The 12,298-nt window shown below is 40.6% G+C and overlaps 1 protein-coding gene across 3 annotated transcripts in view; it reads left to right on the top strand.

Annotated features, from left to right (window-relative positions):
- Positions 1-12,298, top strand: part of ENOX1 (ecto-NOX disulfide-thiol exchanger 1) — a 597,960-nt gene that overhangs the window by 451,019 nt on the left and 134,643 nt on the right. For all 3 annotated transcript variants that reach the window (XM_030813342.1, XM_030813340.1, XM_030813341.1), the window contains one exon: positions 5,181-5,393. In XM_030813342.1, coding sequence (XP_030669202.1) covers positions 5,181-5,393 — 213 coding nt within the window. The remainder of the gene's footprint in view (positions 1-5,180; positions 5,394-12,298) is intronic.

Raw genomic sequence — 12,298 nt, 5'->3', positions numbered from 1 at the left:
GTTTAGTGCCTCACTGCAGAGGGCCTTGCTTCTGTGGGATTATCTGACATCACTCTTAACTTTCATTGCCAGTGATAATGACTTCTGAAGCCTGAAGTATAACAGGATCATTCAGCTTAATTGTCATGAGAACATCTATCTCTAGTAGATAATGGCATATGTGAAAATACTCCTTGACGTGAAATTTAAATGTTTATTATCAACTATGATGTTTCCTAACTTTTAACCATTGCATTTGTATCTTTCCAGTATTAATTGCTACAAATCTATTAGGAATGCAGTAGTCTCCCCTTATCCTTGGGGGATATATTCCAAGATCCCCAGTGGATGCCTGAAACCATGGATAGTACTGAACACTGTGTATATTATGCACAAGCTTCTTTTTACTTCTTCACAATTTCATAGATAAATTGTGCTTATCTTAGATTTTAGCAACCTCAGCATACAATTTTTTTCTTTGCTTATTGTGAAGAACTTTTACCTTTTCACTTAAAGGAGGCACTTTGTGGCTTTTCTTTGGCATTTCCAAATTGCCAGCATCACTACTCTTGCATTTTGGGGCCATTATTAAGCCAAATAAGGGTTACTTGAACACAAACACTGCTGTACCATTCCAGTGGATCTGATAACCCAGGTGGCTACCAAGTGATTCACAAGGAGCTAGTGTAGACAACGTGGATACCCTGGACAAAGGGATGATTCATATCCCGGTCAGGTCAGAGTGAGACGGCGTGACATTTCATTATGCTATTCAGAACAGTGTGCAATTTAAAATGTATGAATTGCTTATATCTGCAATTTTCCATTTCCTATTTTCGGTCTGCAGTTGACCACAGTTAACTGAGACCTAGGGTAACTGAAACCCCAGAAGGTGAAACTGTGGATAAAGAGGAACTACTGTAGAGTGCAATAAAATATAAAAGACAAAGGGAAAAACTCAGAGTAACCAGAAGACAGAAATATGTTTTGGAAATTTTATTCTCATATTAGCCCCTCAAAACTGGAGACAGATCTGTAAACCAGCAATTACCATACAGTGCGACTAATGCTTTAATAGCAGGATATGCGGGGAATTGTGGAAACATAGCAAAGAGACACCTAATTCATCCTAGAGTTGCAGAAGAGATTTCTTTATAAAAGGGCACTTACACTGAATCTTGAGGGAAGAATAACAGCTGACCAGGGGGACTAGGAGTGGGAGAGACCCAAGGATAAGTACACAGCATGAGCAGATGCAGGGAGGCATGCCGTGCTGTTTAACAAAGAGGGCTCTAGCAAAGGAAGTGGGGATGAACGGATGGAAGGGAAAAAGGCAAGACCCATGAATGGACCTGTCCATTAACTCAGGTACATTAACATTGTGAGGACCTGATTAGAAAACAGTGGGTAATTTCTAATGAGCAAATGATTTATATTCACTCCATCATATACCAATTGTTCCCAATTCTTATGGTGGAAAAAACACATCTGCACATTCTATCTTCTAAACTGCATCCAGTTCAGAGTTATGCCTGAGCATGTTCACAGAAAGTATTTGGAATTTTTATAAGTGCGTCTTTGATGTGATTTTTATGAGCAGTGTTAATTTCTTTCCACATGAATAGCTTTAATAATGCTGCAATCTAAATCCTGTTTAAATTAGTTTATATTGTTTTCTGCTTTCTCAGTGATCCTTCCACTGAATACAAAATCGAATTTACAGTTGAGTATTGAAAATGACCACTCCCAATATCCTCCTGTAGCCATCCAGAGGGAGTTACTAGCTTAGTCTTAATTAATATAAATTAAAGTCACTTCTTACATGGCAACAAATATTGACTGGAGTTATCAAGCATGCCTTAACTAATGTTTTTTTAATTTAATTTGAATGCCAGTACATCAATCATATATCGGCCTGTCAGTTTCAGAAAGTTCAGAAATTAAGATGAAATTGGGAGTCTTTGAAACTATATTCCTCTTTAGGCTAATGGAATTCTGCCTGCTAGTACTTGTTAACATGTTAGAAAATCTCTTGTCTACTTACTTTTGAAATTGTGTATTTTCAGTGGCTTAATCCTAAGAATACTGTTTCCTCTTTCTGAAACTATAATCTACTGGTGAACTTATCATGCTCTAGGTCTAGGTGTGAAGGGCAATAAAATGTGGCTTTCAGGCTGGGCGCGGTGGCTCATGCTTGTAATCCCAGCACTTTGGGAGGCCGAGGCGGGCGGATCACGAGGTCAGGAGATCGAGACCACAGTGAAACCCCGTCTCCACTAAAAAAAAAATACAAAAAATTAGCCGGGCGTGGTGGCGGGCGCCTGTAGTCCCAGCTACTTGGAGAGGCTGAGGCAGGAGAATGGCGTGAACCTGGGAGGCGGAGCTTGCAGTGAGCCGAGACTGCGCCACTGCACTCCAGCCTGGGCAACAGAGCGAGACTCCGTCTCAAAAAAAAAAAAAAAAAAAAAAATGTGGCTTTCAGACATGTGAGCAAACATACATTTTTAAAATTGAAGTGTTTTTTTTTTTTCCTGATAGTAAAGTTAGTCTATTTATGAACTAAGTGACCACGAGCAAGAGAAGGAAAAACTACCTGTATATGAGAGAAAGAGGTGAACAGCATTACACTCTGTCCCTGCAAAGCTCATAACAAAAATGTTAAGGATTTTTCTTTCTCTGTGATATGTAGACATGAAACTCATAGCAAAGGGGAAAAATAGTACATGAAGTCAGTGTTCTCTTTTTCTGTTGTTATCTTTTCAGAGGAAAAAAAAAAAGATTTCTTCTAAGCATTTAGGTTTATTTCTGCTGTCTGTTCTGAGGTCCATTCTCCTAACATATATTGGTGGGAAGAGAGGTAGAGAGTGTGGAAGGAGGCAAAATTTATTCTGCCAGTAACAGTTGCAGTGGGCCTCTCACAAACATAATGCTAAATTATGGGCCTCTCCAAGGGCTGAACGTAATGTTAAGTTGTGTGATGGATTTTATCTTATACAAACCGCTTTGGTCCATGAAATGAGATAAGAAACCATTACAGCTGGAGTTCACTGAGGGTTGAACTTAGACTGAAATTCCAGAGTTAACAAAATGGTATAAGCGGCTACAATACTCAGTAAGTGTGTTCTGTGTCTATGGGTTGAGATTTTCAAGGAAACTTGAGTCTGTCATTCACACGGTGTTTTGTGGGCATTCCCAGGCCAGTTATCTCCTCTGGTTAAAGTGTGAGGGCAGGGGGGCAGCTTTGCTCAGAAAAAAAGCTTTGATCCCCAAATCTAGAAGGCTGCTGTGCAGCAGTAGAGGGCTTAGAATGGTGGCTGAGCATGGGCACATCCCTAAAAGCTGCTTTCTTTCCTGGGGAAGGTAGAGCTCAGCCGCAGGACCTTGAATTAGGTTCAGCCCCACCTTCATTCAGGACACGCACCTCCTGGGCAAGCAGCAGCCATACTCAGGAAGCTGTACTCCTGGTCTGGGAGGAGGTCTTTGGGAGAAAAAATACTAAAGATGTTTGTAAAGCACCCTATAAATTTACAAAGCACTCAACAGTGGGAAGGTTTCGTATGATGTGTAAAATACTAATAAGAACTCAATGATTGATTTTAAAATCTGGTGAGTGAAGTGAAATCTTTTTCTCAAGCATGCATCTCCCCGTGTCTATTCATGTGGAGTGTATGTATGTTTATATGAAAACAATACATAAGGATGTCTCCGACGCCCCTCCAGTGGAGGGGACAGTGCCTGGCACACAGTAGGCACTCAGTATTTTTTAAACGAATGGGTAAAAATCTGAATCTTTCAATCTAATTTTGCTCCTGATTTTTAGAATTCAGAGTCTACCTAGTTTACTTGTAAAAATGTAGGATATTTTTCCCTAAAGCACATTTTCTAGGGATGGCAAAATACAAATGAAAGGCTTCTCCCCTCAGGTTTGCCTGGAAAGTAGGTAATGAGCCTTCAGCAGTAGTCAGATCGATTAATGTTGTAACAACTGACATACAACTTCCAGTTCTAATTAACTTAATCACCCACAAACTTTCTTTTTCTCCACCTCCAAGCCATACAACACGGGTTTGTTCCAGTAACCATCCCCAAATAGGCAAGTCTGTTTTCTCTGAAATAAACTTTATCACTTATTTTCAGGCGGAACTTCATTTCCCACTTCCTATCCCCCCCACACCATGCACATACATCTCAAACTGGGTTCAGATGGGCTCTCCATAGCCATCTAAAGCAAACACAGAACACCTCAGGAAACATGTTCTCTTTTGTGGAAAACAAGGAAATATTCTATTTTTCAGCCTAATTAAATATATGGTATTAGCCCTAAGATGGAATTAGTTTTGAACTACAGTAGAACAAGAATTGACTTATTCCTACTACCTGCCTTAGGGACAATACCATACATTACAAACAGTTTTAAAGTAATCCAATCTTTCTTCCACATTTTAACACTAACTCAGCTGATTCTATAAATCAGAAAACTGGTAACACTGTATAATATTTTTGATAAAGGAACAAAGAAATGAAGTAGAGGCCAAGTAGGTTAGTAACAGTTTTTCAAGTCCATCTTAAGAAAGAGAAATCAGGCTGGGCACGGTGGCTGACGCCTGTAATCCCAGCACTTTGGGAGGCCAAGGCAGGCGGATCACGAGGTCAGGAGATCGAGACCATCCTGGCTAACACAGTGAAACCCCGTCTCTACTAAAAATACAAAAAAATTAGCTGGGCGTGGTGGCGGGCGCCTGTAATCCCAGCTACTTGGGAGGCTGAGGCAGGAGAATGGTGTGAACCTAGGAGGCGGAGCTTGCAGTGAGCCAAGATTATGCCACTGCACTCCAGCCTGGGCGACAGAGTGAGACTCTGTCTCAAAAAAAAAAAAAAAAAAAAAAAAGAGAAATCAAGGTTTGGTGGAAGAATGAGGCTGTACCTTATTCCTAAGAATGACCAGAACAAATCTACAGCTGAGCTCATGGAGTTGGTAGATGAGAGTGTAAACCTCCTGAGTGGTTCTATGGTGCCCTGAAGTTAGATGGGAAAAGAGAAGTTAAGTGATGATATGGCAGTCAGTCTCAGGAAAGCTAATTTGTTGAGTTCTGAAAATATATCCACTAGGTTGGACTATGCTCTTTCTTTTGAGAGGAACAAGAATAAAGTGTATTTTCTCATCTTGGCATGATTTGTACTTGGTGGTTTTCCATTTCCAGATGATAGCAAGTTTTCAGAGGCTATCACAGTGCTGCTTTCCTGGATTGAACGAGGGGAAGTGAATCGGCGCTCTGCAAACCAGTTTTATTCCATGGTGCAGTCGGCCAACAGCCACGTCCGCCGGCTAATGAATGAAAAAGCCACCCATGAGCAAGAGATGGAGGAAGCCAAGGAGAATTTTAAAAATGCCTTAACTGGGATTCTCACTCAATGTAAGTAAAATTTTGGGGGCCATCCCTTTTGTTGTGATTTTGCCTTTTCTTTTTTATTAATTTTATTTTTTCATTTGGGGGTAAGTAGTTCAATAATCTCCCATTTTTACTCCATATTGAATGGCAAACTTCATAACGTATTTCACGTTCTGTGGCAACTTGGAGGAACATGGACCCTGCCCTGAGAGTTTACTTCTCAAGGTGAGCAACGTTTCTGTAGCTTTTCCTCAGAACAGCAAGCCTGGCCACCAGGGCAGGGCAGCTAGATGCATCTGTGCCTGCTGGACCCACCAAGGTTCATATCATAGCTGCAGGGCCGCCACCCTTCACCTGCAGGCTGTCCACACAGACCCCTATGTCCTCCTAGTGCTGACAGTAGAAAGTAAACTTGAACACATTTTCCTTGGGCTCTGTGTAGGAAAAGGGTACTGTCAGAAAAACTCCTCAGGATCTTTTATCTGGGGGAGCTGTGGCTGTCAAAATGGGCAACTCAAGAGTAAAGATGTTTTTGTCCTTTCTTCATTTGGAAAGCAAATTGCCTTAACTACTTAATGTCAGTGATTTTTTTTTTTATGTCCAGAGTCTAAATGATGAAGGGGTGTAAATGGGGCTTTCTCTTAGAACAATAGTTAGCGTAATTACCCAGGGCTCTATTCAAAAAAAGGGCGTATATTTTTTTTATGGGCACTCTATCTGTGTCTGTAGTTAATGTCACAGCGGCATCATGCATCACAGCTGCCGATGTTCTCTTGCTTGGTAAAAGCCATTGAATGACACTGTAACAATGCCACATTCCATTCCATACCAGGTGCAGGGCCCTATGTGTTAGTGACATATGGGATGTATATTTCCATTCTGAAGATAAGTACTATTTTCTGTGATATAGTGTGCCAAAATGCCTATCACCTCTTTCATCAGTGCAAACACAGGAATAATGTATCTGTCAGGATGGCATGGAAGAGAGGGCAAAACTGAGATCTTAAATGTAAAAGTATCTTACATGACTTTATCAAAAGACAGGTTTTACAGCAGTGTAGCATATCATATAACAAATTCCCAAATGTAAATTCTGGTAAGTGATCAAATATCCAGTATAAGACCAATCTGTCTTTAAAGAAAAGGAATAGGAAAAATAAGATTGCTGTGTCCTCAGACTGATACCAGACCACATTACCTGGATTCACCAGCCTCGAGGAATGACCCTTTATTTAAGAGTGTATGTCTAGAAACTCTAAGGTTATTAGGGATGGAATTTAAAAAAGCAATATTAACAGCAGTTTTTAAAGGAGGGAAGAAGAGAATGGATCAGTGGATGGAGGGAAGGTAAGAGTCAACTGGTAGTAGAGAAAAATGAGAGAGAGCACAGTAAAACAATTCTAATAATACACTTTCTTCAGAGTTATGGTAAGAAGTCATATGCCTGAACAGTGAAATGATTATTGTATGTTTTTACCTTTTGCTCACTGGCATCAATTTTAAATAAGTTCTAATTTCCATGCATTTTATAGTCCTAACGGGCAAGGAAGACTCAACCCTTGGCTCTAACAATAAAGATAAGAGGGCAGCCATGAATAGGCGAGACCTTTGTTTTCTTTGGCAGTAACTATTGAAAGAGGCATCTATTAAAATGAGGCCCCTATGATGTGGCTGAAAGAACGCGAAATGTCTACCTGTCATTATATAGGTGTAAGTTGGCCCATATTTGAAGCAACTGAGAGATGGACAGAAAAGTGTAGCATGTGGGACTACAAATACTTTTTGGTATTACCACCAAATTGGAAAATGACATGGAGATTTACAGCAATAATTGGCTTCTGAATGCTGGACGTTGTGTTGAGCCTCCAGCCTCAGGCAGCACTGAAGGCCCCAGCCACATTACCTGGAGGCTACACTTCGGATGCCTAAGCAAGGGAGTAGGTGAGCAGAACAGGCACTCCCCCTGGACAGGCTGGCTTGTCACTCCCTGAGAAGGAGTGAATGAAAGGGTGGGGCAGGGCCAGCAAGATCCTGTCTCCTGGAAACCAGAGGAGTAGAGGCTGCCTCTTAGGCACCTCAACTTTGAAATATCAGAAATGGAATCCTCGCTTTTAATCGTCAAACCTGCTCCTCTTCTGGTTTTTCCTTCTCATTATCAGAAATTCTCAAGCCAAAGTCTTGTACTTTTTATATCTTCCATCTCCCACCACCACAACTGACTTCTAGGTCATCAAGAAGTCCCATTGTTTCTTCCTTCAAAAATATACACCCTTCTTCATTGTAACCGCCACCACCCAAGTCAGGCTTTGGTTACTTGATATGTCAGTTAGACACGGCATTGACATGTGAGTAACAGAAAATTCTGCAAAACGGTATCTGAAACAAGTAGATGATTTTTCTCTTTGGACACAGTAAAATCCAGATGTGGAGTTTGTTGGTACTGGTCCAGTGGTTCAAGGCTGAGGTCTCTCTGGTGCTATTTGCTTTACCTGGATAGTTGTCTATGATGGTTGCTGCTGCTTTGCTTGCCATCACATCTTCTTTTTCCAGGCTGAAATCACGTAAGAAAAGAGGAAGAAAGACACAGGAAGGAGTTGCGTCATTATAGCAAGAAAGCAAAACTTGCCCAAAAATCCATCCCCAGCTAACTTCTATGTAGGTCTCATTAGGCAGAATTATTATACCTGGCCATGCCTAACTACAAAGAATGTGAGAAATACAATTTTTGACTGGGCTTACTGTGCCCCAGAGTAAAACTGGAGTTCTCATAATAAGGCAGGAGTGGAGAATGGCTACTAGGAAGAATATTGCAGTTTTTGCCATACAGAGTGCCTGCCTTTCTACTTCTACTCTAGTTTGATTTATTTTCACATTCCATCTGATATAAATCAGGTCATGTCTTCCCCACTAAACCCTTTGAGTAGCTCCCCATTGCATTTAGAGAATATTCACTGTCCCTAGCTGATAGAGCTCTCTGTGCTGACTTCTTTTTTTTTTTTTTTTTTTTTTTTAAGAGGAAACAGCCAACATTTTATTGAACATTTAGTGGTCACATGTGGCCTGGCAGACTACATGTGTGTCTTGTGTATCTTGAGTACTCACATTACTACTCACATTAGTATCTCTTTTTTTTTAATTTCTTTTTTTTTTATTATTATACTTTAGGTTTTAGGGTGCATGTGCACAATGTGCAGGTTTGTTACGTATGTATCCATGTGCCATGTTGGTTTGCTGCACCCATTAACTCGTCATTTAGCATTAGGTATATCTCCTAATGCTGTCCCTCCCCCCTCCCCCCACCCCACAATAGTCCCCAGAGTGTGGTGTTCCCCTTCCTGTGTCCATGAGTTCTCATTGTTCAATTCCCACCTATGAGTGAGAACATGCGGTGTTTGGTTTTTTGTCCTTGCGATAGTTTACTGAGAATGATGTTTTCCAGTTTCATCCATGTCCCTACAAAGGACGTGAACTCATCATTTTTTATGGCTGCATAGTATTCCATGGTGTATATGTGCCACATTTTCTGAATCCAGCCTATCGTTGTTGGACATTTGGGTTGGTTCCAAGTCTTTGCTATTGTGAATAGTGCCGCAATAAACATACGCGTGCATGTGTCTTTATAGCAGCATGATTTATAGTCCTTTGGGTATATACCCAGTAATGGGATGGCTGGGTCAAATGGTATTTCTAGTTCTAGATCCCTGAGGAATCGCCACACTGACTTCCACAATGGTTGAACTAGTTTACAGCCCCACCAACAGTGTAAAAGTGTTCCTATTTCTCCACATCCTCTCCAGCACCTGTTGTTTCCTGACTTTTTAATGGTCACCATTCTAACTGGTGTGAGATGGTATCTCACTGTGGTTTTGATTTGCATTTCTCTGATGGCCAGTGATGATGAGCATTTTTGCATGTGTTTTTTGGCTGCATAAATGTCTTCTTTTGAGAAGTGTCTGTTCATGTCCTTTGCCTACTTTTTGATGGGGTTGTTTTTTTCTTGTAAATTTGTTTGAGTTCATTGTAGATTCTGGATATTAGCCCTTTGTCAGGTGAGTAGGTTGCAAAAATTTTCTCCCATTCTGTAGGTTGCCTGTTCACTCTGATGGTAGTTTCTTTTGCTGTGCAGAAGCTCTTTAGTTTAATTAGATCCCATTTGTCAATTTTGGCTTTTGTTGCCATTGCTTTTGGTGTTTTAGACATGAAGTCCTTGCCCATGCCTATGTCATGAATGGTATTGCCTAGGTTTTCTTGTAGGATTTTAATGGTTTTAGGTCTAACATTTAAGTCTTTAATCCATCTTGAATTAATTTTTGTATAAGGTGTAAGGAAGGGATCCAGTTTCAGCTTTCTACATATGGCTAGCCAGTTTTCCCAGCACCATTTATTAAATAGGGAATCCTTTCCCCATTTCTTGTTTTTGTCAGGTTTGTCAAAGATCAGATAGTTGTAGATATGTGGCATCATTTCTGAGGGCTCTGTTCTGTTCCGTTGATCTATGTCTCTGTTGTGGTACCAGTACCATGCTGTTTTGGTTACTGTAATCTTGTAGTATAGTTTGAAGTCAGGTAGCGTGATGCCTCCAGCTTTGTTCTTATGGCTTAGGATTGACTTGGCGATGCGGGCTCTTTTTTGGTTCCATATGAACTTTAAAGTAGTTTTTTCCAATTCTGTGAAGAAAGTCATTGGTAGCTTGATGGGGATGGCATTGAATCTATAAATTACCTTGGGCAGTATGGCCATTTTCACGATATTGATTCTTCCAACCCATGAGCATGGAATGTTCTTCCATTTGTTTGTATCCTCTTTTATTTCATTGAGCAGTGGTTTGTAGTTCTCCTTGAAGAGGTCCTTCACATCCCTTGTAAGTTGGATTCCTAGGTATTTTATTCTCTTTGAAGCAATTGTGAATGGGAGTTCACTCATGATTTGGCTCTCTGTTTGTCTGTGATTGGTGTACAAGAATGCTTGTGATTTTTGTACATTGATTTTGTATCCTGAGACTTTGCTGAAGTTGCTAATCAGCTTAAGGAGATTTTGGGCTGAGATGATGGGGTTTTCTAGATATACAATCATGTCATCTGCAAACAGGGACAATTTGACTTCCTCTTTTCCTAATTGAATACCCTTTATTTCCTTCTCCTGCCTGATTGCTCTGGCCAGAACTTCCAGCACTATGTTGAATAGGAGTGGTGAGAGAGGGCATCCCTGTCTTGTGCCAGTTTTCAAAGGGAATGCTTCCAGTTTTTGCCCATTCAGTATGATATTGGCTGTGGGTTTGTCATAGATAGCTCTTATTATTTTGAGATACGTCCCATCAATACCTAATTTATTGAGAGTTTTTAGCATGAAGATTGTTGAATTTTGTCAAAGGCCTTTTCTGCATCTATTGAGATAATCATGTGGTTTTTGTCTTTGGTTCTGTTTATATGCTGGATTACATTTATTGATTTGCGTATGTTGAACCAGCCTTGCATCCCAGGGATGAAGCCCACTTGATCATGGTGTATAAGCTTTTTTGATGTGCTGCTGGATTCGGTTTGCCAGTATTTTATTGAGGATTTTTGCATCAATGTTCATTAAGGATATTGGTCTGAAATTCTCTTTTTTGGTTAGGTCTCTGCCAGGCTTTGGTATCAGGACGATGCTGGCTTCATAAAATGTGTTAGGGAGGATTCCCTCTTTTTCTATCGACTGGAATAGTTTCAGAAGGAATGGTACCAGTTCCTCCTTGTACCTCTGGTAGAATTTGGCTGTGAATCCATCAGGTCCTGGACTCTTTTTGGTTGGTAAGCTATTGATTATTGCCACAATTTCAGAACCTGTTATTGGTCTCTTGAGAGATTCAACTTCTTCCTGATTGGGAGGGTGTATTTGTCGAGGAATTTATCCATTTCTTCTAGATTTTCTAGTTTATTTGCATAGAGGTGTTTGTAGTATTCTCTGATGGTAGATTGTATTTCTCTGGGATCGGTGGTGATATCCCCTTTTTCATTTTTTATTGCATCTATTTGATTCTTCTCTCTTTTCTTCTTTATTAGTCTTGCTAGCTGTTTATCAATTTTGTTGATCGTTTCAAAAAACCAGCTCCTGGATTCATTAATTTTTTGAAGGGTTTTTTGTGTCTCTATTTCCTTCAGTTCTGCTTTGATTTTAGTTATTTCTAGCCTTCTGCTAGCTTTTGAATGTGTTTGCTCTTGCTTTTCTAGTTCTTTTAATTGTGATGTTAGGGTGTCAATTTTGGATCTTTCCTGCTTTCTCTTGTGGGCATTTAGTGCTATAAATTTCCCTCTACACACTGCTTTGAATGTGTCCCAGAGATTCTGGTATGTTGTGTCTTTGTTATTGTTGGTTTCAAAGAACATCTTTATTTGTGCCTTCATTTCATTATGTACCCAATAGTCATTCAGGAGCAGGTTGTTCAGTTTCCATGTAGTTGAGCGGTTTTGAGTGAGTTTCTTAATCCTGAGTTTGTGCTCACTTCTTTAGCTTCAGTTATCCTCAGACTCACCATGCATCATCTCCATTGGCCCCTCTCCCCCTGAGCCCATCAAAACCACCTTCCACCACTCGGCCTTTATACATTCTGTTCCCTCTGCCTGGGGTGCCCTTTGCCATACTCTGTGTGCTTGACTTCTTCTTATCCTGTAGGTCTTGGATCAAGAGCCACCCCTTCAGAGAGGTCTTTCTGGTCCACCCTTTTCTAGTAGATTTGCCATCACTGCAACTCTTATTTTTTTTTTTTTTCGAGGTGGAGTCTCACTCTGTCACCCAGGCCAGAGTACAGTGGTGCGATCTCAGCTCACTGCAACCTGTGCCTCCCAGGTTCAAATGATTCTCCTGCCTCAGCCTTCTGAGTAGCTGGGACTACAGGAGCCCACCACCATGCCCGGCTAATTTTTTGTATTTTTAGTAGAGACGGGGTTTCACCA

The sequence above is a fragment of the Nomascus leucogenys genome, chromosome 5 (genome assembly GCF_006542625.1).
Source record: "Nomascus leucogenys isolate Asia chromosome 5, Asia_NLE_v1, whole genome shotgun sequence".
NCBI classification, from domain to species: domain Eukaryota; kingdom Metazoa; phylum Chordata; class Mammalia; order Primates; family Hylobatidae; genus Nomascus; species Nomascus leucogenys.
This window is presented reverse-complemented; position numbering and strand designations above follow the sequence as displayed.